At 36.4% G+C, this 25,901-nt stretch overlaps 1 protein-coding gene across 1 annotated transcript in view; it reads left to right on the plus strand.

Annotated features, from left to right (window-relative positions):
* The window catches only part of PHTF2 (putative homeodomain transcription factor 2), a 167,935-nt gene that overhangs the window by 127,077 nt on the left and 14,957 nt on the right, over window positions 1-25,901 (plus strand). Inside the window, exons 9-14 of the mRNA XM_017880436.1 lie at window positions 1,670-1,825; window positions 8,471-8,689; window positions 16,385-16,513; window positions 18,328-18,600; window positions 18,824-18,955; window positions 21,298-21,384. Coding sequence (XP_017735925.1) covers window positions 1,670-1,825; window positions 8,471-8,689; window positions 16,385-16,513; window positions 18,328-18,600; window positions 18,824-18,955; window positions 21,298-21,384 — 996 coding nt within the window. The remainder of the gene's footprint in view (window positions 1-1,669; window positions 1,826-8,470; window positions 8,690-16,384; window positions 16,514-18,327; window positions 18,601-18,823; window positions 18,956-21,297; window positions 21,385-25,901) is intronic.

The following is a 25,901-nucleotide window of genomic DNA, read 5'->3' on the forward strand; positions in this document are numbered from 1 at the left end:
CCTGCCACCTCGCCCGGCTAGTTTTTTGTATTTTTTAGTAGAGATGGGGTTTCACCGTGTGAGCCAGGATGGTCTCGATCTCCTGACCTCGTGATTCACCCGTCTCAGCCTCCCAAAGTACTGGGATTACAGGCTTGAGCCACCGTGCCCGGCCAGGAAACCAGTTTTCCATTCATGTTCTCTATAAGAAGATACCTTGTTTTTCCTGCATTCATTACCTGTGGTGTCAACATACCTGTTTTGTTTTCTTTTGTTTTGTTTTTAATCTGGAAAAAATCTTACTGGGGACATATTTGTTAAAGAGAACAATTATTTCTTTAGTTTTCCAAAATAGAGAGACTCTGGTTTTATTGTAACAAAGCTTAATGTGATGTCTCTATTTCTTTGCTTCACTAAATTTTTTTTTGGTTGAACAGTTTATTCTTTAGAAGCTGTTACTATAAAAAATATAGAGAGAGTCAAATTAAAAGATGTTACCTCTGTTACATTTGGGAATGTGAGCATGAACATATTGTGTTGAGGAAAATAAAGAGGATTCTCTAATTTTGGGTAAAGTATATGTTACTACTTGAACATTCATGTATTTTCAGTACCAGTAACCATAGTACAGCATGGGCCTGCAATGAATGTAGTCCCTTACTCTGATTTTAGAATTTTTTCAGCATTTAGCTCTGATGATGTGAGCCTCTCATCACTGGTATCATTCAGCAGATAAATTTTCAGTCATATAGCTTTCAAACACGTCTTCAGGCTTGTATTAATATTACATAGTAAAGTTGTATGAGGAACATGAAAATATCAGTAAAACGTATGCTTTAGAGTCATTTAATTTCATAATTTCTAAACTCTGGATATCTTTTACAAATTGATGTGTGTAGAATGTTGTCTGACATGTGCACACATGCAGTTGCTATTTACTTCCTCTTGTCCCATAAACCATTATTAAATTAGTGGTGGGTCTTACAATTGATGGCTTTTCCAGTTTGAAAAAATAGTATAATATGTTCTTTCACCTTCTTTTAAGTGGTCTCTGTTCGGCTTTTCTCCTGTTTATATTTCTTTTTGTTTGTTTGTTTGTTTGTTTTTTGAGACATGGTCTCACTGTGTTGCCCAGGCTGGAGTTCAGTGGTGCAATTATAGCTCACTGCAGCCTAAAACTCCTGTGCTCAAGTGACCTCTCACTTCACTCTCCCGAATAGCTAGGAGTACAGGTGTACACTGCTATGCCTGGCTGATTTTTTATTTTTTTATTTTTTAGGAGACTGAGTTTCGCTATGTTGCTCAAGCTGGTCTCGAACCCCTGGCCTCAAACAGTCCTCCCACCTCAGCCTCCCAAAGTGCTGGGATTACAGGCTTGAGCCACTGTGCCTGGCATATTTCTCATTTTTGGAAGCTGTTTCAAATCCTTTTATGAACAGAAATATTATGGGATAATATTTGACAAATGGCTATTGAAGTACTTTTAAAAGTAAAAATGCTTTAAAAGTGTAGTTACTGATTTAAGGTATTTTTTCAGAAAATCAGGTAATACTAATTAGTTACTTTGTGGTAGTTGAGGATATTTTGAAGTTATGTGTATATATGTAGTGTAATTTCAAATTTCATAGTTTAAAAGCTAAAAGGTTGGTTAGAAATTACTTATAATCCTCTTTGTGTACTCCCCACTTAGGATACCCAAAGGAAAGTAACAAATGTCTCTGATGAAGTCTCCAGTGAGGAAGGTCCTGAAACAGGATACTCATTACGTCATCATGTGGACAGGACTTCTGAAAGCGTTCTTCGGAATAGAAAGTCACACCATTATAAGAAACATTACCCTAATGAGGTATATACTTTGTCCTTAAGTATATACATACATATCTATTTTATATGTTACTAATTTATAACTTCTTTCAACAATTAAAAATTGTTGAAATAAATATTTCACATTATTATCAATATTTATTGTTGCGTGATCTGGATTTATAAAATAGCAGTTTTAGGTTTATGTATTGCACATGTATTGATAGATAGCCACACATTTGAGCTCGCTTTGTGCATTATCTTTGAAGACTCATACATTGCTTGTTGTTTGCTTTTAAAGAAGATCATTCTGGAGAGAGAATCTGCACACTCCTATGTCCAATTTTCTACAATTTGAAAGGCTTTATACATTTGATCATAGCAAAGTTATTATTTTAAGTAACTTCCTTCACGTTGCTGTCACCAGTTATTAAGTCCCCATACTACAAAATTCAGATCTTTTTTCTGTTTCCCTTTTTCCTTATTAATTTTTATTTTCTCTAAACCCTTTTCAACTATATCATATCTCTTGAGCTTAAAATTATTTACAGAATTTCATTCAATTGTATTTTCAGTTTCTAATCTGAGGGTAGAACATTTGGCTTTAAGGCAGATAAATTACACTGTTTATCACTTTTTTATAAACATTACCTTTTACTCTTTTTGAGCTATGTTAGTATTTTTTTCCTTGATGGTTTTGGGTTAAACTTATTAAAAAAACACATGTTACACTGTGCTGGAATATGATTGCCTTCAGAGTATTAAGATTAGAAGAGTTACTATTCTTGGCACACTCTGCTTTGTGGTTGTGTCTCTGGTTAATCTTTCTGGTGATTGTGGTTTTGCTTCTTTTCCCAGTGGTTGCCATTAGACAGACACTAATGTCGGTGTGTCTGCTCCATTGCCTCTTCACCCACGTCATTTGATGTAGTGTCTCTTGTTCCTAAACCAGATAACCAAGCTTGTAAAATTTTGTCTTACTGTATGTACTGTTAGAAGTCAGTTGGTGCTGCAAGGGAGCTGGAGGGCTGTTTGACCTCTCTCCCCGAATAAATTATTTGGCAGTAGAGGTATTTTTCTCACTCCATGATCTTTGCTCTTGTTGGTTTGCAACTGTATTTTAAAAGATTGAGGTTCTTGAAGGGCAGAACATTATTCAACCTATTAATTTTAACTTTTAAATTAAAAAGTTGCTTAAAATCTTGATTTCCAGCTAAGTAAGGCTGATAATAAGCATTGGTTGATTCACATCTTTTTTAATGATATAAGAAATTACATGGATATAAAATATGACTATAAAATTCTTCATCTATAAAGTGAAGAATGTAGACTAGGTGATATTTTAAAGCTGCATTCAGTTCTCAAAATGTTTACTCTTAAACCAGCTTTAAAGGACTTTTCTAAAAAAAGCAAAATAAAGCCTCCTTTGAATAAATAAAATGGAAACAGAAGATTTGTAGTGCTCTTTTGCATTTTTATTTATAAATTTAAATTTATTTTATAAATTACTATACTCTCTTCAAATTACTAGTAATGTTTTTTCTTTAAGAGTGAGGTATGAAAAAATCATTTGGACCCACCCAAACACAAATGAGCAAGCATCTCTAGCACCTAGATTGCGCCATTTATCACTAAGTAAACAAAACAAACAAACAAACAAACAAAAAACAACTTCTTGAAGAAGTGACTGATTCCTGATTGTTGTTTGTTGCAGGAAATACACAAAATGACCGTGGAACCTCTTATAATATGAGACAGAGCAAGGAAGCTATCAAAGACTACTAAGGTCTTTTCAGAAAGACAGAGCCAAAGATAGAGTAGTTTGAACTTTAGTTTTTCTTTATAAAAGTATTCCAATGATAAACGAAAACAAAATGAAAAGAAAATTCTTTGGGGAAGTATTTTATGCATGGATGGGATTGGTGGGCTTTATTGTAAGATAATGGGTCAGGAACCTAGCCATTCGTTGTCAGCCTCCCAGATGGCGATATCTATAGATAAACTTTTTAGGGGCATCTATTTTTTAGGGAAGAATCGTCCAATCTTCTAGTGGGATGGCGGTAGTAGGTAATAAAACAGGCTGCTCTGGTGTTTGGCACCAAGGGAACCAGGGATGAGGTGGGAATCTTGTCATATAATGTGTAGACTTTCATTTAATCCCCGTTTTTTGCCTTTTTCTACTCTCTACTGTATCTGATTGACTTCTTCCAGTGTTCTGTTGGGAGGAATTACTTGGTTATCTGGGATGCAGGAGGCATCCTAGGGAACTGACAGCTTCTTTTAAGTGTTTCTTCTGTTTCCTACTCTGTCCTGCTTTGTTCAACTCTATAAATATTGTTCAATTTTTACTCCCAATTGTAGGTTAGCTTTTCATCTCAGAAAGGTAACATTTGATGAGAAGCATAATGAAGAAACCATGGGCTTGGAGTTAGACTATTTAAATGACCTTGGGAAAATTATTTAACTTCTGAGTTTTTTTAAACAATTTTCCTTCCATCCCCCCAAAAAAGCATTTATGTTTTAAGTTCATATTCCCTTCAAATAAATACTGTGTGTTCTCTAAATTTGATTATATGTTCGGTTTAGGCGTCTAAAGATTTGAAATGATGAGCAGTACAAACCAAAACAAATGTGTTTTAATTTGAACTGTTCACTTCAATTCTAAAATTTTCTTTTTTCAGACTTTATTTGGCAATTTGTAGTAATATTCACTATTAATCACACAAATATTGTAGGTAAAATTCTGTTTGAAATGAAGACAATTATAGGCAATAGTTTTTAGGGGTTTTTTTGTTTGTTTGTTTGTTTTTTGAGACGGAGTTTCACTCTCCTCACCCAGGCTGGAGTGCAGTAGCACAATCTCAGCTCACTGCAACCTCTGCCTCCCAGGTTCAAGTGATTCTCCTGCCTCCGCCAGCCAACATGGCGAAACTGCTCTTGATCCACCCACCTGGACCTCCCAAAGTGCTGGGATTATAGGGGTGAGCCACCGCTCCCAGCCAGATTTTTAAATGTGTAAAATGACCCACTTGGCCAGGTACGGTGCTCACGCCTGTAATCCCAGCACTTTGGGAGGCTGAGGCGGGCGGATCACGAGGTCAAGAGATCAAGCCCATCCTGGCCAACATGGTAAAACCCCATCTCTACAAAAAATACAAAAATTAGCTGACTGTGGTGGCACGCGCCTGTAGTCCCAGCTACTTGGGAGGCTGTGGCAGGAGAATTGCTTGAACCCAGGAGGCAGAGGTTGCAGTGAGCCAAGATCACGCCACTGCCCTCCAGCCTGGTGACAGAGTGAGACTCCATCTCAAAAAAACACACTTATTAATCTGCATTTGGCAAAAAATACTTGTAAAGAATTATATATATTTTCTTAATCCTGTAATCATTAATTAGTTTCAGTTAAAGTCATCAGGCCTTTAATCCTGTTACTATTTCCAAATCTGATTAGCAAGTCTGCATCAGAAGTTATAGATAATAAACTAGCTTTATTACAAATTTTAAATTAGCAATTATTAAAAGCTTAATGCTTTCTGTGCCTTGCTAATGAAAACTGGTGACATTAGAGAACCTGAAATATTTTTGGAGTGCTGTTTATAAAACAAAGCAGAGTGATTTTTGTCTTCTTTTCTTTCTATATTTATTTTGTTTTACTTATTAATCATTTTCTTCTCTTTTAAAAGTTTTCCTTTTCACTTCTTTCTAAATAAACAGCCTTTCTCCCACAAACACTGTATTAACACACTGTAGATTCATAATCCCCATTCTAATATCAGTAGATTAATTATTAATATTGTACCTCATTCACTCGAGGTATTTTGTTACCTGTGGTAAGGAGATGGCCAAAAAAAAAAAAAATCCATCTTTTGTGGACTTGTAGTGTATTGAGATTTGCAATCTATTTGAGAATATTAAACACATGAATATTAAGACAGACAATATTGGCTGCACATGCAGTGGCTCATACCTGTAATCCCAGCACTTTGGGAGGCTGAGGTGGGCGGATCCCTTGAGCTCAGAAGTTAGAGACCCACCTGTGCAACATGGCGAAACCCCATCTCTCAAAAAGAAAAAAACGAAGTACAAAATTTAGCCAGGCATGGAGGTACATGCATGTAGTCCCACTTCAAAAAAAAGAGGCCAGTGCCATGGCTCACCCCTGTAATCCCTGCACTTTGGGAGGCTGAGGTGGGTGGATCACTTGAGGTCGTGAGTTCCAGACCAATCTGGCCAACATGGTAAAACCCCATCTCTACTGAAATATAAAAATTAGCCTGGTGTGGTGGTGGGCTTCTGTAGTCCTAGTTACTCAGGAGGCTGAAGCAGGAGAATTGCTTGAACCCAGGAGGTAAAGGTTGCAGTGAGCTGAGATCGTGCGGCTGCACTCCAGCCTGGGTGACAGTGACGCCATCTCAAAAAAGAAAAAAATGTGTGTGTATATATACGTATATATACATATATGTGTGTGTGTGTATATATGTATATATACACATATGTGTGTGTGTGTATATATAGAGAGAGATTGATTGATTTTGGAAAGCAGTGCAAAATGTATTGTCAAATGAATATAAATAGTAACTCACTTCAGGCCGGGCTTGATGGCTCACGCCTGTAATCTCTGTACTTTCGGAGGCCAAGGTGGGTGGATCACCTGAAGTCAAGACCAGCCTGGCCAACATGGTGAAACCCCATCTCTACTAAAAATACAAAAATTAGCCAGTTGCAGTGGCATGCATCTGTAACCCCAGCTACTTGGGAGGCTGAGGCAGGAGAATCACTTGAACCTGGGAGGTGGAAGTTGTGGTGAGTGGAGATTACGTGCCACTGTACTCCAGCCTGGGCGACAGTGAGCCTCTGTCTCAAAATAATAATAATAATAATAATAATAATAACTCCAAGGACAGAGTGATCACTCTAGGTAGGTGCCTTTAAGGTAGCATTTGTTGAGCCCCTGCTTTGTGCCAGGTTTGTATTCAAAGTTCCCATGCTCATTTAATTTTTAAAGGAGTGCAGGATTAATGATAAGAGGTAGGAGCATAATTAAGGCCTAGGGTGGAACATAATCAAAGCAAAGAACAAGCCATGCTTAGGGACTCAGGAGTAGCCTACTGTCACTGGAGAAAAAGGTTATATGTAGTGGAAGACAAGGTCAAAAAGTAGCACATATGAAGATGAACATGCTAGGTGAAGGAGTCAGAACTTTATCCAGGGGAGCAGTGAGAAGCCAAGGAAAGATTTCGACTAGAGGAGTCAAAGAACAGCTGTGCTTTAAGAAGGTTAATCTGGAAAGAAGAGGAAGGCCTTTTAGGCAAAGATCAATTCGGAGGTGCTTATAGCAATGAAGGTATAAATGATAAAGTCTGAACACGGTGATAGCACAGGAAAGACAAAGGAATAAATATAATGCATTTTAAAGGTACATGACAAATCTAGTCACAGAGGACAGCAGAAAAAATAAACAAAACAAAAGAGTTTGAACATACCTGACTATAAGGATGGCTATGACCATGATTTATTCAGTAAAAGTTCTTTTAATTAATTTAAATCAAAATTTTACTCATTTTTATTTTGTACATTGCAGACTCCCAGGATAAAGTAAACTGATTATAAATTATTTAACTTGTTTCAGTTTTTTACTTTTATACCACAGATTATCTCAAGAACATGAATTGGCAATTACCTTCTTGGTTTAGATACCAATTTTATGTTGATTTCACTTCCATTTGCAAAACAAAAACAGTAGATAAATCCATTCTTGCTTAAAAAAATAAAAAAGACGGCCGGGCGCGGTGGCTCAAGCCTGTAATCCCAGCACTTTGGGAGGCCGAGACGGGCGGATCACGAGGTCAGGAGATCGAGACCATCCTGGCTAACACGGTGAAACCCCGTCTCTACTAAAAAATACAAAAAACTAGCCGGGCAAGGTGGCGGGCGCCTGTAGTCCCAGCTACTCGGGAGGCTGAGGCAGGAGAATGGCGTGAACCCGGGAGGCGGAGCTTGCAGTGAGCTGAGATCCGGCCACTGCACTCCAGCCTGGGCGACAGAGCGAGACTCCGTCTCAAAAAAAAATAAAATAAAATAAAATAAAAAAGACTAGAATAAGAAAATACAGTCATTCCTTGGTATCCACGTGGGATTGGTGGATATCCTGCCCTTCTACAAATACCAAAATCCGAGGATTCTCAAGTCTCACAGTCAGCCCTGTGGAACCTGATGACACATAAAGTCAGCCCTCGCCCTCCAGTTCTCCAAAACTGTGGGTTCTGCATCTCAGGAATATTGTATTTTATCTGCAGATGTGGAATGCATGGATATGGAAGGCCAATGGTATTGCCATTAATAACATCAATTAAAGTCAGTTAATGTTCACCGTGCAGACCATATGCACTTAGACTACTTTCTGTGCCTGAGTTGTGAACTTCATATAAAATTTAAGAGAAAATAGATACAACCCTTGTATGCAAAGTAATATCTGAGCTGAAATATGAAATCAAATAAATTTTGATGTGAGGGTTTTTTGTTACTGAATAAAAACTAATATATTTTGTAATGTTTTGCTGTCTCACTGTCTTTTGAGGGTGTATTTGTTGTTTTAGCAAAAAGTATCAATATTCGGGTTCTGATAGAATCCTTTGAGTTGGAAAGGGTACATAAATTGTATTAATGTCAAAGAATATCTTGATTTCAGGATGCCCCTAAATCGGGTACTAGTTGCAGCTCTCGCTGTTCAAGTTCCAGACAGGATTCTGAGAGTGCAAGGCCAGAATCTGAAACAGAAGATGTGTTATGGGAAGACTTGTTACATTGTGCAGAATGCCATTCATCTTGTACCAGTGAGACAGATGTGGAAAATCCTCAAATTAATCCATGTGTGAAAAAAGAATATAGAGACGACCCTTTTCATCAGGTTGGTTTATGGTTTTGGCTTATGTGGAGCTATCAGTCAAGCTCCTTTGAATTTATGTTCAAATTTTACAGAGGTGAAGAAAAAGCTTACATTCAAGCTTATATTTCTACAATTTTTTTTCTTTTTATGTGAGCTGTGGTCTGGCTTTATCAAAACAGAATCTCAGTACTTACATTGTGGTTATGTATGTTCCTGAAAGGTTATTGGTAATTGGAGTTTTGTAAGTCAAATCGTGTGTTAGGTGCATTAGTACTTTCTTACTCAACATACTTTGTGGCCAGATGCATGTACACCTTGGTCTAAACTCCACCTATAAGGTTATATTCACAAATCTACATCTCATGAATATCAAAGTTGTATCTCCAAGTGCCCATAGTAATGCTATCCAGTGGAAATATTATGAGAGTCAGATATATAATTTTAAATTTTCTAGTAGCCTCATTAAATTTTTTTAAAGGGGAAATTCTAATGTTTTATTTAGTCCATTATATTCAAAATATCACTTTAACATATAACTAATATGAAAAATATTAATGAAATATTTTAGATTTTTAATACTAAATCTTCAAAATCCAGTGTAAACACTTAGAGCACATCTCATTTTGGACTAGCCACATTTCTTTTTTTTTTTTTTTTCTTTGAGATGGAGTCTCACTCTTGTCACCCAGGCTGGAGTACAATGGCACGATCTCGACTCACTGTAACCTTTGCCTCCCAGGTTCCAGCGATTCTCCTGCCTCAGCCTCCTGAGTATCAGGGATCACAGGCGCCCACCACCACACCCAGCTAATTTTTGTATTTTTAGTAGAGACAGGCTTTCACCATGTTGGCCAGGCTGGTCTCGAACTCCTGACCTCAAGTGATTCTCCCACCTCAGTCTCCCAAAGTGCTGGGATTATAGGCGTGAGCCACCCTGCCCAGCCGTACTAGCCACATTTCAAATGCTGAATAGCCACATGTGAGGAAAGCATAGGGTATCTTTATTTGAGTGTCCCACCAATACCTCAGATTTAGCCAGTTCTCCCTCATAAATCTGTTCTTATTCCATTCAGAATTTTGGTGAATGACATCTCCATTCATCTACCCACTAGTCTAGAAACTTGGTGGTCATTTCAAATTCTCACTCGGCTTCCCCTTATCTCTCTTATCCAACTCTTTATCTAATCCTGTCAATAAAACCAAGTAAAGTCAGAAAACTAGAGACAAAAAAAGAGAACTTTCAATCTGATAAAAGGGTAATGCATAGGCATCAAAGAACCTTCTGCTATAACAATACCAGAGGCTGTGTGGCTTAAACAACAAACATTTATTTCTCACAGTTCTGGAGCCTAGAAGTCCAAGATCAGGGTGCCAACATGATTGGTTCTTGGTAAAGGTTCTCATCCTGGTTTACAACAGCTGTCTTATACTTGTATCCTTACATAGTAGAAATAAGAGTGCTCTGGTCTTTACCTCTGTCTGGTTTTGGTTGGAGTTAGACTGATTTAAAGTCCATATTAAAGAGCAAAATATCAAGAATAGCAAAAACAATTTTGAAGAACATCAGGGATCTTTCCCTACTGGATATAAAAATTTACTTTAAATTTAATACTCTTAAGATAGTATGATATAGATACATAAACATATATACCAATGGAACAAAATAGAAAACCCAGAAATAGACCTGTGTTTATAATGGATCACTAATATGTGACATTAAGTGGCATTACAAATCAGTAGAAAGAGAACGGACTATATGGTTGTGAGTCAAATGATTATACACATGAAAATTTATTCCAAATAGTTTCTAAAGCATTTAGAAAAGCAAAACTTTAAAGCATTTAGAAGAAAATACAGGAGAAAAATATTTGTTACTTCAGGTTAGAGAAGAATTTTAAAACAAGTTATAAAAGCACAAACAAAATGGAGAGATAAATTTGAATATCTTAAGATTTAAAACTTTGGGCATGTTAAAAGATGAGCCACAGACTGGGAGAAGATATTTCCAGTACATTAACTATCAGAGTGTTGCTACATACAGGACATAAAGAACTCCTACAGATGAATAAGTAAAAGACAAATGACTCAATAGAAAAATAAAAGGATGTGAACAGACAACTCCCCTGATGACTAATAAAATATAAGGGAAGATGGTCAGCCTTACTATTAGTTGGGGAAATGTAATTAGAACAATTAGATACTATTTAGTATTGATCAAATTGTCAAAATTTAAAACCTGATAAATTACAATGTTGGCAAGAATGTGAAGAGAGAACTCTAATACTGATGTTTGTTTGTACAGCTACTTTGGAGAGCAGTTTGTCATTATATAGTAAAGCTGAGGTTCTGTATATTCTAGGACCCTTTCATTCCACTTTAGAGTGAAACTTCAGAATATAGGCACTATCATTGCATTGTGCATGATAGTGAAAGTTGAAAATATAATAGCCAATAATAGTGGAATTAATAAATAATGGTGTGTGATAAAACAGTATACAGCAGTGAAATGGAATGAACTCGGCTGCATAGATCAACATGAATAAGTCTTTTTGAATATAATTTTGAATGAAAAAGGCAAGCTGCCATTACTTTAAATAACCCTGTCTCTACTAAAAATACAAAAATTAGCCGGGCATAGTGGCAGGCACCTGTAATCCCAGCTACTCTGGAGGCTGAGGCATGAGAATCACTTGAACCTGGGAGGCAGGGGTTACAGTGAGCTGAGATCGCGCCATCGCACTCCAGCCTGAATGACGGAGCGAGATTCTGTCTCAAAAATAAAATATAAAAAGGCTGGCTATGAATGTTTAGAAAAAACAAAGTGGTAATTAGAAGGGAAATTGAGCTGAGTGTTTTGGTGTTTACTCCCTAATATATGAGATATTTGAAAACATTGATATACACAGGGGAAAACCAGTAGGGAAGGATCAAAGGTACAGGAGAAAATGTTGACTGGTGGAATGACGTTTCTTAGGATTCTGGAGGGGAATCATAATCAGGAAGCTTAGCATTTGACAGGAAGAGGAAAACATTCTTTGCTGAGTGAGATAGGAGGATAAGGATGAGTGCATGCAGCAAGCAAGATGGTAAGAAAGTTATTGCCTGATGATCTCTTTTCTGTGAAGTGCAAGAGTCCAAGGGATCTACTGGCAATAAGGGAGATGATACAAGAGGAGGCTTTTGGATGGTGGTGAAGGCTTTAAGTTAACATTTGTGGAGAATGGAGGAAGGAGACAGAGAGAGGGAGAGAGAAAGGGTGGGGGCGGGGGGGTGGAGAGAGAGAGAGAGAGTGTGTGTTTGTGTGTATTCAAGCCAATGAACACATCAAAACAGTCATACTACCTTGCCACATTGTTGAGGGTCCAGCTGGACTCTGAAACCATGAATTTGTAGTTGCCTATTCTACACAGCTATGTGATGTTTTCTGGAATGTAGTTGTTACTATATCTGACATTTAATAAGCATTTACTTATGCCACACACTGTGCAAAGGAATCTAGCTGCAGTATCTCATGTATTTAACCTTCACAACCTTTGGTAATGTAATTTATTTTCATTTTACATTGCTCAGAGTTGAGTAATGTGCCCAAAGTCACACAGAGTAAGCGCTCAATAAATAGTTGCTATTCAAGGGACAGGAGAGGGGATGATTGAAATGGTGGATCTGGTAGGAGTCTAGTCATTAGATTGTTAGATCGAGAAGGCAGTGAAATCAGGAAGGGACTGATAAATTTACGGATAGGTGGTTCAAGGGAATAAGTGTTTTAGAATTGAAGGTTTGAGAGACCAGTTAAGATGGGAAGTTGTAGTAGATTCCTTTCAGAAGTAGAGCAGTTCGTATGGTGACCAGGTCTAGGGTGTGGCTATGGGAGTAGTTTAGAGTCCTTGGTATTGAAGAAATGAGAAAACAGTGAACAATCCATGAAAGCATAGGGTGTTGAATGAATCATCTGCATATTCATCTAAGTCACTGAGACTAACAACTGGAGTTAAGACTGAGGGAAATGCCTGTGAGCTATTTTCCCAGAGATAACTGTAAGCAGCATAAAAGCAGGGACCAGGTGTTTTTTTGCTCAGTGTTGCATCACACAGTGTGAGGTACACAGTAGGTATTTAATAAATATTGAATGCCTGAAACAAAATTAAATTTTTTCAAAACATGCCAATTCCAGTGCTTTCTTAAATGATATTAAAAATTGTTTTATGATATCTATGCAGAGTAAATTGCTCCTAAGTCTGTCACATAAAATTTGTTAATGCTCTACTCTGTATATCTAATTATGGTGTCTTAGGCTTATATTGTTTTTGCTTTTAGATTAAAGACTTGATCTTACTCAGATTTTAATTCTCAGGTTTCAAAAAATAAGCTCATGCTTTTAGATTTACTAGTAGCTAAGTAATGGAAATTAGCTCCCTTTACTAAAAGCTACTAGTTTTGTCTTGTTTAACCAGTCTGTGCTAGGTTTGGAAGACCTTTTCTGCCTACTATACAGATAGAAAATCCCTTCGCATGAAAAAACACTGAGCATTTGCATTAGTATGTTCTAATCAGAATATTCCCAAATGTGTATCTTTGTTTTATTTTGTTTGTAAATAGTAATTGAAACATTTCCACAGGAGAAAATTTTTCTCCTCTAGTCCTTCTCTATAGCTGAATATATACTAAAATATAAAGCTATATTCAGCTGAAATTCAGTTTTTAGTAAGTGTAAAGCTTAAATGGCTGCATTCCCCCAGTTGGAAACACGAGTATGTGGTTGTCATGGTGAATTTATTTGAAATAAAACATGCCACCATTTAAGCATTAAGGTTTTCAGGTAGTTTTGAATGAACAAGGAGCAAAGCAGTTGAGATTTTAAATAAGGATAAAGTAGTCATTTTAAAAGTTCTACATTTTTGGATCTGTGATGCTGTCTCCAAAGGAAAAAAAAATTTTTTAAGTTCTAAATTTTAGTTTGAAAACATATATAGCGGCCAGGCATGGTGACTCACACCTGTAATCCCAGCTTGGGAGGCTGAGACAGGTGGATTACTTGAGGTCAGGAGTTCGAGACTAGCCTGGCCAACATGGTGAAACCTTGTCTCTTATTAAAAATACAAAAATTAGTCGGGCATGGTGGTGGGCACAGTGGCGGGGACCTGTAATCCCAGCTGCTCAGGAGGCTGAGGCACGAGCACTGCTTGAACCCGGGAGGCGAACGTTTCAGTGAGCCAAGAACTGCACTCCAGCCTGGGCGGTAGAGTGTGACACAGTCCTCAAAAAAAAAAAAAAAAAAGAGAAAGAAAAAAGAAAATATATTTTGAGTAACCTATGTGATAAAATTATAAAATGAAATTATTTGCTCTGATGTTTTCCCTGAATCTTTTAAAAAAGTATTTCATGTGATGCTATTCTCCACACTTGCAGACATGATTCAAGACTGTTTTTCAATGTACATTTCACACACACATACACACACAGAGAGAGAGAGAGAGAGAAATATAGCAGTCTTTTCAATTTATTTTTTCAAGTTTCTACACACAACATTGAACATGTAATTAACTCTTTTAAAATTCACCAGTTTCTAGTTGTTGTCTTCTCTTTTGCGTTTAGGCTTTCTAGAAATATTGTAATATCAGATCCTGGATAGAGTAATTGGCAAGGTAGCTAGATGTAAAAGGAGTGCTTTTGGAAGGACAATGAGAATGTCCTGATTTCCTATTTCTGTCTCTAGATGGGCTTTCTTGGTATTGATATATTCCTTTCTTCATGTAATTAGGAAGACCTTAATTCACTATTCCAGACTGAGGGTTTAAAAAAGTCTATAAATCATGGGTTGAAATCTGTTGGCTCTCAAGCTTAACCTTCTTTCCTTTTAGCTTCTTGCACTTCTTGTTTCTGGCTTTTTGGTTCCATTACGCTTAATAATTATAAACTTTCTAGAGAAAGTTTGATATATATTTTGGTACAGATGATTTCTTTCCCAAAACAGAATATTTTGTTTGGAGATAAATGAGGAAATAACATTTGAGAAATTAAGTTGGTAGTTAATAACTAGTATCTTAGCACTCTTCAGGACCTCAAGTAGTGAAATGTATATCATGAAAGTTAAAGTATATTAAAATCCCTTATCTCTGGAAAAGATAAAAATTTTCCACCTCTGTTTTTTTACATTATTGAATTATTATTATTCAACTTTAGTTGAAATTAATCAATGCAACTTTAGTCCCCCTAGAGGAAAGTGTTAAAAGTTTACAAGAAATTTTTTTTTACTATATTTTAATCACATTTTTGTCCTCTAAAGAATAAATGTACCTAGAGCAGATTCTTCTGTTCATTGTTAGAAGTTATATTTAATGAAATATTTTATAAAATTTGAGGTTGCTGTGAATGCCAAAACTATCATTTTTTTAAAATGTGGGAAGTGGCCAGGCACTGTGGCTCACTCCTGTAATCAATCGCAGCACTTTGGGAAGCTGAGGTGGGCAGATCACAAGGTCAGGAGTTCGAGACCAACCTGGTCAACATGGTGAAACCCCGTCTCTACAAAAATTAAAAAATTAGCGGGGCGTAGTGGTAGGCACCTATAGTCCCAGCTATAGCAGAGGCAGGAGAATCACTTGAACTCGGGAGGCGGAGGTTGCCATGAGCTGAGATCGCGTCATTGCACTCCAGCCTGGGTAACAGAACAAGACTCCATCTCAAAAAACAAAATATAGGAAGTATATGAGTCCTTAACAATATGCTAGAAATACTGCAATATAAACAAGCAAACTGATCTCTAGCTGGGTTTAATCTTTTAGTGTTACTTCTCCTCTTGAAGTCTGATTATATAAAGGTTTAGTGTTTCATTAATCTTGTTGCCATCATTAACTCAACTGTTCTGCTTTGGGGCTGGGTGCAGTGGTTCACACCTGTAATCCCAGCACTTTGGGAGGTAGAGGCCAGTGGATCACCTGAGGTCAGGAGTTAGAGACCAGCCTGGCCAACATGGTGAAACCCTGTCTCTACTAAAAATAAAAAGCTCAGCCAGGTGTGGTGGCACATGCCTGTAGTCCGAGCTACTCAGGAGGCTGAGTGCTTCAGTTTTGTAATATTTGCTCTATCTGAATAAACGAAAAGTTAGACTGGTCCTTTGGAGAAATGCTAGATTAAAATATCAGAAAAGTAACTAAATCAGATATTAAACATTAAGTATATAAGGAAGATTCTTTTTTGGGATAAGACTGTAGCACTATATAGTCTTTCAAAGAGATTCAAATCTCGGCTGTCATATTCTTTTTTAATGAATGATCATAATTGAACAATGATTACTACGAACAAGTTGATATCCATTTGTCTTTTAGCATTAGTACATTGCAACTATGTAGACTGATTGACAACTAAATACTTTTGCTGACATGTTTTAGTATATTTTTGAACATATGTTGACTAATACTTGTTACAGAAAGTTCTGAACTTGTACAGTTTTATAACCGTGTAACTTCTTATGATATCTGTTCAGTGTATATGCTAACTAATTCTAAGATAGAATTTTAGTGTCTTAGAGTTGTGTGTATAAATATATTAGCTATGCACAGATCTACATATTCCATTTATAAAACATGATAAATATATTCACCAATTTTTATTTTTAGTGTCATTAAAATTGTATGTGTATATAGAGATATATATACAACTTTGACAAACATTTTATTTGTTAAATGTGATCAATATATTTACTTTTTTTTTTTATAGAGTCATTTGCCCTGGCTCCATAGTTCCCACCCAGGATTAGAAAAAATAAGTGCTATAGTATGGGAAGGTAATGATTGTAAGAAAGCAGACATGTCTGTACTTGAAATCAGTGGAATGATAATGAACAGAGTGAGTTTTTAAATTTTATTCTTGTAGTTCAAGGGTAAGACTTAGTGATTATCTGTATATAAGATAATTACTGGAATGTTATACTAGTAATCTACTGACCTCATTTCTTCACCCTGAAAAAAGAGTTTTATGTGTATATTTGTTTCTGTCTGTGATTTAAACAGTGATTTGTCACCAAACCGCTCTCATCTTCTAATGTTTTCACTTATCTGACCTAGAATAGATATAATCTATAATTTTTCTCTTTTATGTTATTCATTCTTTTGAAATTCAGGAGCTTGTAGATATATACAGGTGTGAATAAAGACTTTTCTTTGGTCTAAAGATTGTTGTTACAAAACTTTAAAATAAAATAATTAAAAGGCGTATGTTTCTGTATCCTTCTTACTGGTTCATTTGTTTAATAGGACTTAAAACATGAAAAAATCAAACTAGTAAATTTGCATTCATACTTGCTTGCCTGCTTAAATATATAGAAGTAATCCAGATAGTGGTAAAAGTCTTGAGTAGTTCAAAGAGGTCTAATTCAAATACTGTGGATTTAAATTTTATTTTCTATTATTTCTTTTTTCAGATAATTACTGATTTTTAAAATATGTTGATTTCTCTGGACTTGTTTTTAACTTGCAATTTCTAAATTTCTTTGGTGCATTATTATGCTAGAACTCTTCACACTTTATGTAAGACAGGAATTAAAGTAACTGGGTCTAGAAATTGATAACACTCCCTATTACATATCTCAGTATTAGCAATTAAAAGCAGTTGACTGGGAAGTCTCTGGAATCTTGGATCTAGTTTGTGCTCTGTAACTTAATTACCTGTGAATTGGCAGATCACTTAATTTACAATAGTCTCATTTATCTAATGTATAATATAAAAAGTTGGCTACATGATAGTTAAGATCCCTTTTAGTTCTGCCAGTCTAGCATATTGGAAACTCTTATATTGTCCCATTATCTAATTTCCTTTTTTTATTATTATTTTTTTTATAATTCCTTCACCTTTTCCCTTCTGTTTAATTTCTTCTTCCTTCTATCATCTCTCTTCTAAAATGCTTCTAGAGTTTAAGGAGACACTTATTTATATATTGGACTATTCAAAGAGAAACATAAGTGGCTGGGCGTGTTGGCTTATGCCTGTAATCTCAACACTTTGGGAGCTAGAGGAGAGATTATCGCTTGAGCCCAGTAGTTAAAGACCAGCCTGAGCAGCATAGTGAAACCCTGTCTCTACATCTCTACAAAACCCAAAAAATTAGCTGGGGGCTGTGGTGTATACCTGTAGTCCCAGCTACTACGAATGCTGAGTTGGGGGGATCACTTGAGCCCATGATTGCACCACTGCACTCCAGCCTGGGCAACAGAGTGAGACCCTGTCTCTGAAAAAAAAAAAGAAAAGAAAAAACCCCAAGGTACGAATGTATGAAATAAGTGTAATGCTGAGTTTTTTTCTTTAATGAACTGAATTTAAGTGGATATGAGATCTCATTCTCTTTAATATTGCAGTATTTGTGAATATTTCTAACTTGAAATAATGAAATACATAATTTTTTTTTTCAAGATCTGGATAAGACAGTCAATCCTTTCGCCATCTACTTAGTGAATTAGAGATCTGATAATGAATTGTTTTTAAGATCTGAAGAATTAATGACATTTTATGTGTACTAGGCTCTCAAACTTGAATGGGATTCAAATTATTCATATTAAAATGAATATATTTTAACAAATGATTTCATATTGCTATAAATAATTTTACTGTAGATAACATTTATAATTTTATTTTTCTTTTCTCTCTCTTCCCCTGGCTTCCTCAAGGTGAACAGCCATATACCAGGAATAGGATACCAGATTTTTGGAAATGCAATCTCTCTCATACTGGGTTTAACTCCATTTGTTTTCCGACTCTCTCAAGCTACAGACTTGGAACAACTCACAGCACATTCTGCTTCAGAACTTTATGTGATTGCATTTGGTTCTAATGAAGATGTCATAGTTCTTTCTATGGTTATAATAAGTTTTGTGGTTCGCGTGTCTCTTGTGTGGATTTTCTTCTTTTTGCTCTGTGTAGCAGAAAGAACTTATAAACAGGTAGGTATAATGTAGACTTCTGAATAAGAATATTTTATCGTTTTCATAATATTAAAAGTATTCCTGAAGTACTTTATTTCATTATGTCATTTTTACCTAATTTTTTTCTATTTTGCTTTTATAGTAGCTAACCAAATAAAATCTTAACAATTCATGTTTTGTTGATTTTTGTTTTTCTGTGGTAATCTACTTGAAAATTAATCCTCATCTTAATCTTTTTTAGCGATTACTTTTTGCAAAACTCTTTGGACATTTAACATCTGCAAGGAGGGCTCGAAAATCTGAGGTTCCTCATTTCCGGTTGAAGAAAGTACAGAATATAAAAATGTGGCTATCTCTCCGTTCCTATCTTAAGGTAGAATGGGAGTGATAAAAGTAGTTTTAACATGCTGGCCCTTTCTGATAGTTCCAATTTCTTTATCAATATATATTTGTCTCTAGATGTATAGTAACCAGCTTTTACTCATTCGAAAGCTGAATTAGGGATTTTGTTTCTACTTGCCTGGTTGTCACAAGCCAGCAGAGGGAGCCCATTACTTAAAAAAGAATTTAAAACAACACTAACCAATGAGTTTCCTCACAGAAGGGACCTATTACTGTTTTAAAATATTAGTTTGCAATTCAGTGTCATTCTTTTCATGTCATTATTTTCCTTTAAACTTTTAAATAATTGTCCTAGTTGTGGAAGTATGATATAAAAACTCTGGAGGGAAGAGGGAAACATCTAAATTGGTTTTAGGAAAACGCTTTTTTTCCTGAGGATTACTTAACTGCATTAAGTAACAGTAGAATGTCATTATATATGGAGTAATCATGCAAATTCAATGATATTTATTCACAGCACTGTCTATATCTTAGTAAAGTTGACCTAAAGACCAATTATCCTCTGACATACCTATCTTTAATGCTTTATATTTTGAAATAATAATGAAAGAAGTAAAAAAAAAGTTTGCCCTATTTATCTACTCTTATATTTAAAAAATTAATTGTTCTGTTTATTTAACTTATTAAATTTAGTTCACTTAGTGTCACTGCTGCAAATTGGCATGGATATTTTTTTCCTGTGACATATCTGTTGTATGGAGGGATGAATCTGATCTTTGTTGCTTGAATTCATCCAAAATTTCCCCCATTATCAACCCTAAGCAGGTGTTACATTCTTTTGTACATTGATTATTTTATTCAGTAAACACTTATTTATGTTAACCGTGTGCCATTCACTGTTGATGAGATGAAAGCCCCTACCCTCATACCTAAGCTTATACTTCAGTGAGGTAAACATGTAAGCCCAGACCTAGGAATTATCCTTGTTTAATCTCTAGTATCCAATTTATCACCAATTCCTATCTTTTCTGCTCCCAAAATATGTCTTGAATCCATTTGCTTCTCTTTGTTCCATTTTTTTTTTTTTTTTTTTTTTTTTTTTTTGAGGCGGAGTCTCCTCTGTCGCCCAGGCTGGAGTGCAGTGGCCGGATCTTGGCTCACTGCAAGCTCCACCTCCCGAGTTTACGCCATTCTCCTGCCTCAGCCTCCCGAGTAGCTGGGATTACAGGCGCCCGCCACCTCGCCTGGCTAGTTTTTTGTATTTTTTTAGTAGAGACGGGGTTTCACCGTGTTCGCCAGGATGGTCTCGATCTCCTGACCTTGTGATCCACCCGTCTCGGCCTCCCAAAGTGCTGGGATTACAGGCTTGAGCCACCGCGCCCGGCCAGTCTTTGTTCCATTTTTACCACCCTCATTGAAACCATCAATCATCTTCTGCCTTGTGCTACTACAGTTACCTCTTACCTGGCATTCCAGTGTTCACATTTCTTCCTTTCATTCCTTTCTTCAGTCTGCCACCAGTGATCTTTTAAAAATGTATATTTGGCCCTATATTCTTAAAACTTCTTGGAGGTTCTCCATTGCTCTTAAGATAAAGCACAAAATCTTAACAAGGTTTATAATGCCCTTTATGATCTAAGTTCTCCCTTATTCACCTGTCTTTTGTTTCATTTTGAAACACTCTTCTTCCTAGTCCACTACATTCCAGGCATGTCAGACTGCTTTGGTTCTTTACATGAGCTGTGATCTGTCCTGCTTTATGTTCTTGCACATGCTCTTCCTTCTACCTAGAACACTGCTGTGTGCCATCATGCCCCTGCCCCTCCCCCTTAGTCTGGAGATCTTCCCAGGCCCACACTCCTAACCCTCAAATCTAAATGAAGTCTCCCTGCCAAGTATCTCAAAGCATCCTATGTCTTTCCCTTTTAGCACTCATCACAATTTATCACATATATCTGTGATTATGAGCTTGATGTCTCACTCCCCTCCTAATTCCTGTGAAGGTAGAGGGACCATGTGTTATTCTCTGTTGTATTTCTAGCACCCAGCACAGTATCTAGTTCTAAGCAGGTGCTTAAGAAATATTTACTGAATAAATGACTTGTGTTTGACAAAATGAAATATTTGAAAGTTATACGAATAATTTTATGCTATATAGATATAGATACCCTTTTAACTCTTGCAAATCCTCAGGAAATCATAACACTTTATCATTAAAATTTGCCTAACAAATTAGGTATATTCAACATTGTGAGCTATGATCAAACTCATGGTGATGAGTCGACACCTTTATTGAAACCATGGAAATTATCTGCTAATTAGTAAATATATTTTAAAATGTTTCCTTTTCTCCCTTCCACCCACACCCTGCAGCGTCGAGGTCCTCAGCGTTCAGTTGATGTAATAGTTTCATCTGCTTTCTTATTGACTATCTCAGTTGTATTTATCTGTTGTGCCCAGGTGAGTTAACTCGCTCCATGTAGAAATTAACCAGATATATAAATACTAACTTTCAGATTAATAAATAATCAAATAATAATATAAGTAAGCCTAGTTAGAAAAGTAAGTTTTGAAGTTATCTTTTGCAGTTTATTTTGTGGTAGAATAAATAAGTGTATCTGATCTCTGTGCCATGAACAGTGAGCATATATGCTCAAATGTCTGTTGAAAGAACACAGATTAATTTTTGCCTAGAATCCTTCTCATTATCTTTACTTCCCAGAAGAAACATATGAGTTATAAAATTGTCCCAGGAATGTCCGATTTATTCATGTTTACTATTCTTTTATTTCTTATATCTGAATAGTTACTGTGACTTAACTGCTGCATACTCTGAAAAAGAATTTTTAGTGACCCACATTACTTAGGGAGTACAAAAGTGTCTCAGGATATGCACTGCTATAATGCAGGGGAACATGTTCTCAGGGTCTCCTGAGGGTTGTGTCATGGGCCATGTAATATTTAAAAATAAGTTAAAAAGTATTAAAATTTTAAAAACAAAAATAATAAAACATATGCAAACTTCCATTCCAAGTAGTATGATGTACTAGCTTATCTGAAAATTCTTCTACTTTAAAACATCAAGCAGGCTGGGCACAGTGGTTCACACCTGTAATCCCAGCACTTCGGGAGACCAGGGAGTGCGGATCACCTGAGGTCAGGAGTTTGAGACCAGCCCAACCAACATGGTGAAACCTCATCTCTGTTAAAAATACAAAAATTAGCCGGGCATGGTGGTAGGCGCCTGTAATCCCACCTGTTCAGGAGGCTGAGGCATGAGAATCTCTTGGACCCAAAAGGCGGAGATTGCATCACTGCACTCCAGCCTGGGGGATAGAGCGAGACTCTGTCTCCAAAACAAACAAACAAACAAAACATCAAACAATGCTGGGGAACCCTCAGCTTTTGAATGTACATATTGTATATATATCTAAGTTCATAAGATAATAAAGGTCCAAAAATGAAGACAAAACTGAAAACCAGAGCATTTAAGAATAAGCATTAATGCTATGGCAGCGTGAGAATAAGAGAATGAAGTATATTGCCAGTCTTAGTATTGTATCCCAAAGACTTGAAATTTTATGCCCACGTAGGACAGGAGATGAGGCCTTGACCTGTAATACCTCCCTACTCACACCATGAAGTCAAACCCTCCAAGATCTACAGCCTCAGTGAAAAGTTGGGTAAGAAAAACAGTCTGCTCACCAGCACTGGAAGACAAGAAGGAAGCTTATCTGACTCTGGATGACAAGGATGGGGGAAAAGTCTCTTCTAAGAATATATAACTCTGCCCTTACTACAGGTTTAGGGTTCAAATTGACGTTATACATCTTGTCCTATAACCCTCATGTCAAGAAGTTAATATAAAAAGTGGTCCTAGGCCCCTGGATACCTGACAGAAGCAAAACCAAGGCTGTTTGGGGGCATGCAACTTCAGCCTAGACCTCATGGGATCCACAGATAAAGCTCCTTCTGATATCAAAACATAGGAAGAAACAGCGTAACATGAAGGAGTCAACAGATAAACCAATAGCAGGATTAGGTCTCCAGCTATTTCAGTTTGATCAGGTGGAAACTAAGTTTGTTTACAGTGATGAAAGACATAGATAACACTATGAAAAGAGAACAGATAAGTTTGAAAAAGAACTTCAGAGAAATTAAAAATACAGTTATTGACTTTTGACTTTTGTTTTTTGCTTTTCACTGCTGGAGCAAAGTCATTGACTTTTAAAACACAATGAACAGAATAAATAGCAAATTAAAGACAGCTAAAGACATAGTGAACTGGGAGATGAAAGAAATGACTAAGATACAGGACAGAGATAAAGAGACAGAAAATGTAAAATGGATATTGAGACTTCGTGGGAGATCCAACATATGTCTAATAAGAATTCCAGGAGGAGGCTGGGTGTGGTGGCCCACGCCTGTAATCCTAGCATTTTGGGAGGCCCAGGCAGGCAGAACACTTGAGGTCAGGAGTTCGCGACCAGTCTGGCCAATATGGTGAAACCTCTCTCTACTGAAAATACAAAATTAATCAGGCATTGTGGCTCACGCCTGTAATCCCAGCGCTGGGGAAGCTGAGGCAGGAGAATCGCTTGAACTGGGGAGGCAGAAGTTGCAGTGAGCCGAGGTTGCGCCACTGTACTTCAGCCTGGGCAACAGAGTGAGACTGTCTCAAAATAAATAAAGAAAGAAAGAATTCCAGGAAGAAAGAATGCTGAAAAACAACATTTGGAGAGATAATGGCTAAGAATTTTTCTGAGTTGATGACTTTTTTTTCAGGTACAAGGATGTTTATAAAACTTTCCCATGTATTAGGCAATAAAGTAAAAACTAATACCAAATGTCTGATACTATACAGACCACAATATCTAGCTGTCATATAGTCAAAGTAGAAAAGAGTGATAGCAACAAAAAAATCTTATGTATTTGGAGATTTAAAACATACAAATAATACATTCTTTAAAAGAAAAAGCACACTATTAAACTGTAAACAGTTTAATACTGGCACAATTGAGAATTTTTTAAAGATACTAGTATGAAGTGCTTTATATCATTAAAGTTGAAGGCATAAGTGGACAATTTTATAGAAATGCACAATCTATTAAAATGGACTCAAAGGTAATTGAAAACCTGAAGACATTTGTAGCTGTAAGTAGTTTAAAATTTTAGTAGTTTAAAATATGCCACCAACAAAAATCCCATATGGTTTTACTGATGAATTTTGTCAAATATTTAAATAGATAATCCTAAACTTACACAAAAGATCTAGTCAATAGACAAAGGGGATATTCTTCAGCTCCTTTTATGAGGCTAGTATAACCTTGATGCCAGTACCATAGAGCTAGTATGAAAATGGGAAACTGAGCTGGTTTCATTTATTAGATACAAAATTCTTCAACAAAATACTAAGAAGATGAAGCCAGAATGTGAATTACAATAAATAGGCCATGACTAAGATTGTCCCTGGAATGCAGATTTCAACTTTAGAAAATCTATTAATGCAATTTAAGCTGATTAAAGGCAGAAAATATGCAATCATATAAATAGATGCAGAAAACAATTTGTAAATTTTCAGTGGACATTCATGAAACAAGGACTAGGAAGTATTGTCCTTAATCCAATAAAGTATATCTTTTAAAATTTGGAGTAAGCATTATATATAATGATATCACCTTAAGAGTTATTTACTTTAAAATTGGGAATAAGACAAAGTTACTTGCTTTACCACTTCTAGTCAGCATTTGATGGAGGGTATTAATCAGCAAAGATGGGGGGAAAAAAGTGGTCTAAAGTTTGGGGAAAAAAATAGTAGACTATATGATTGTTTATATAGAATATCCAAGTGACTTTACAGACACATTATTTAAAATATATTTGTTATATCAAGATTAACAAAACAGATGCAACATTTTAAAATTAATTTTGTTTCTATAAACCAGAGATCAGCAAACTTCCTCTGTAAAGGGCCAGATAAATATTTTAGACTTTTGCCTGATACCTACAATCTCTGAAATATATTCTTTTTCTTCTAATTCCTCTTTCTCTTCTTCTTTTGAAATCATATAAAAATTACTTTTAGCTCTAGGGCCAGACAGAGGCCTAAAGCTAGATTTGGTCAATGGACCATAATTTGTTGACATCTGCTATATACAGAAATAGATAATTGAAAACTATAAATACTGGCCAGGCACAGTGACTCATGGTTATAATCTTAGCACTTTGGAAGGCCAAAGTGAATGGATCCCATGAGCCCAGGAGTTCAAAGCCAGCCTGGGCAACATAGTAAGACCTGGTCTCTTAAAAAAAAAAATACAAAATTAGCCAGATGTGGTGACACACGCCTGTGATCCCAGCTACTTGGGAAGCTGGGGTGAGAAGATCACCTGAGCCTGGGAAGTCAAGGCTGCAGTGAGCCATGATTGTGCCACTGTACTCCAGCCTGGAGTAACAGTGTGAGACCCTGTCTTTAAAAACAACAACAAAAACACATATGTCATTTCCAATAGCAACAACAACAAAAAAGATTCACAAGAATAATTCTAACAAAAGATATGTAGGACCTTATGGAGAAATAGGATAAAACTTTATTGAAAATTATAAAAGAAAGTACACAATGAGGCTGAGCGCGGTGACTCATGCCTGTAATCCCAGCACTTTGGGAGGCCTAGGTGGGCGGATCACCTGAGGTCAGGAGTTCAAGACCAGCCTGGAAACCATGGCAAAACCCCATCTCTACTGAAAAAAATAGCCAGACGCGGTGGCGCATGCCTGTAATCCCAGCTACTTGGGAGGCTGAGGAGGCAGGAGAATCACTTGAACTTGGGAGGCGGAGGTTGCAGTGAGCCGAGATCACGCCACTGCACTCCAGCCTGGGCAACAGAGTGACACTCAGTCTCAAAAAAATTTTTACAAAGAAGGTATACAATGTTAGTCACAATGTTAATAGTTGGGAAGGTTCAATTTCATATTGA

This window comes from Rhinopithecus bieti, unplaced genomic scaffold (assembly GCF_001698545.2).
Source record: "Rhinopithecus bieti isolate Rb0 unplaced genomic scaffold, ASM169854v2 scaffold_11291, whole genome shotgun sequence".
Lineage (NCBI taxonomy): Eukaryota > Metazoa > Chordata > Mammalia > Primates > Cercopithecidae > Rhinopithecus > Rhinopithecus bieti.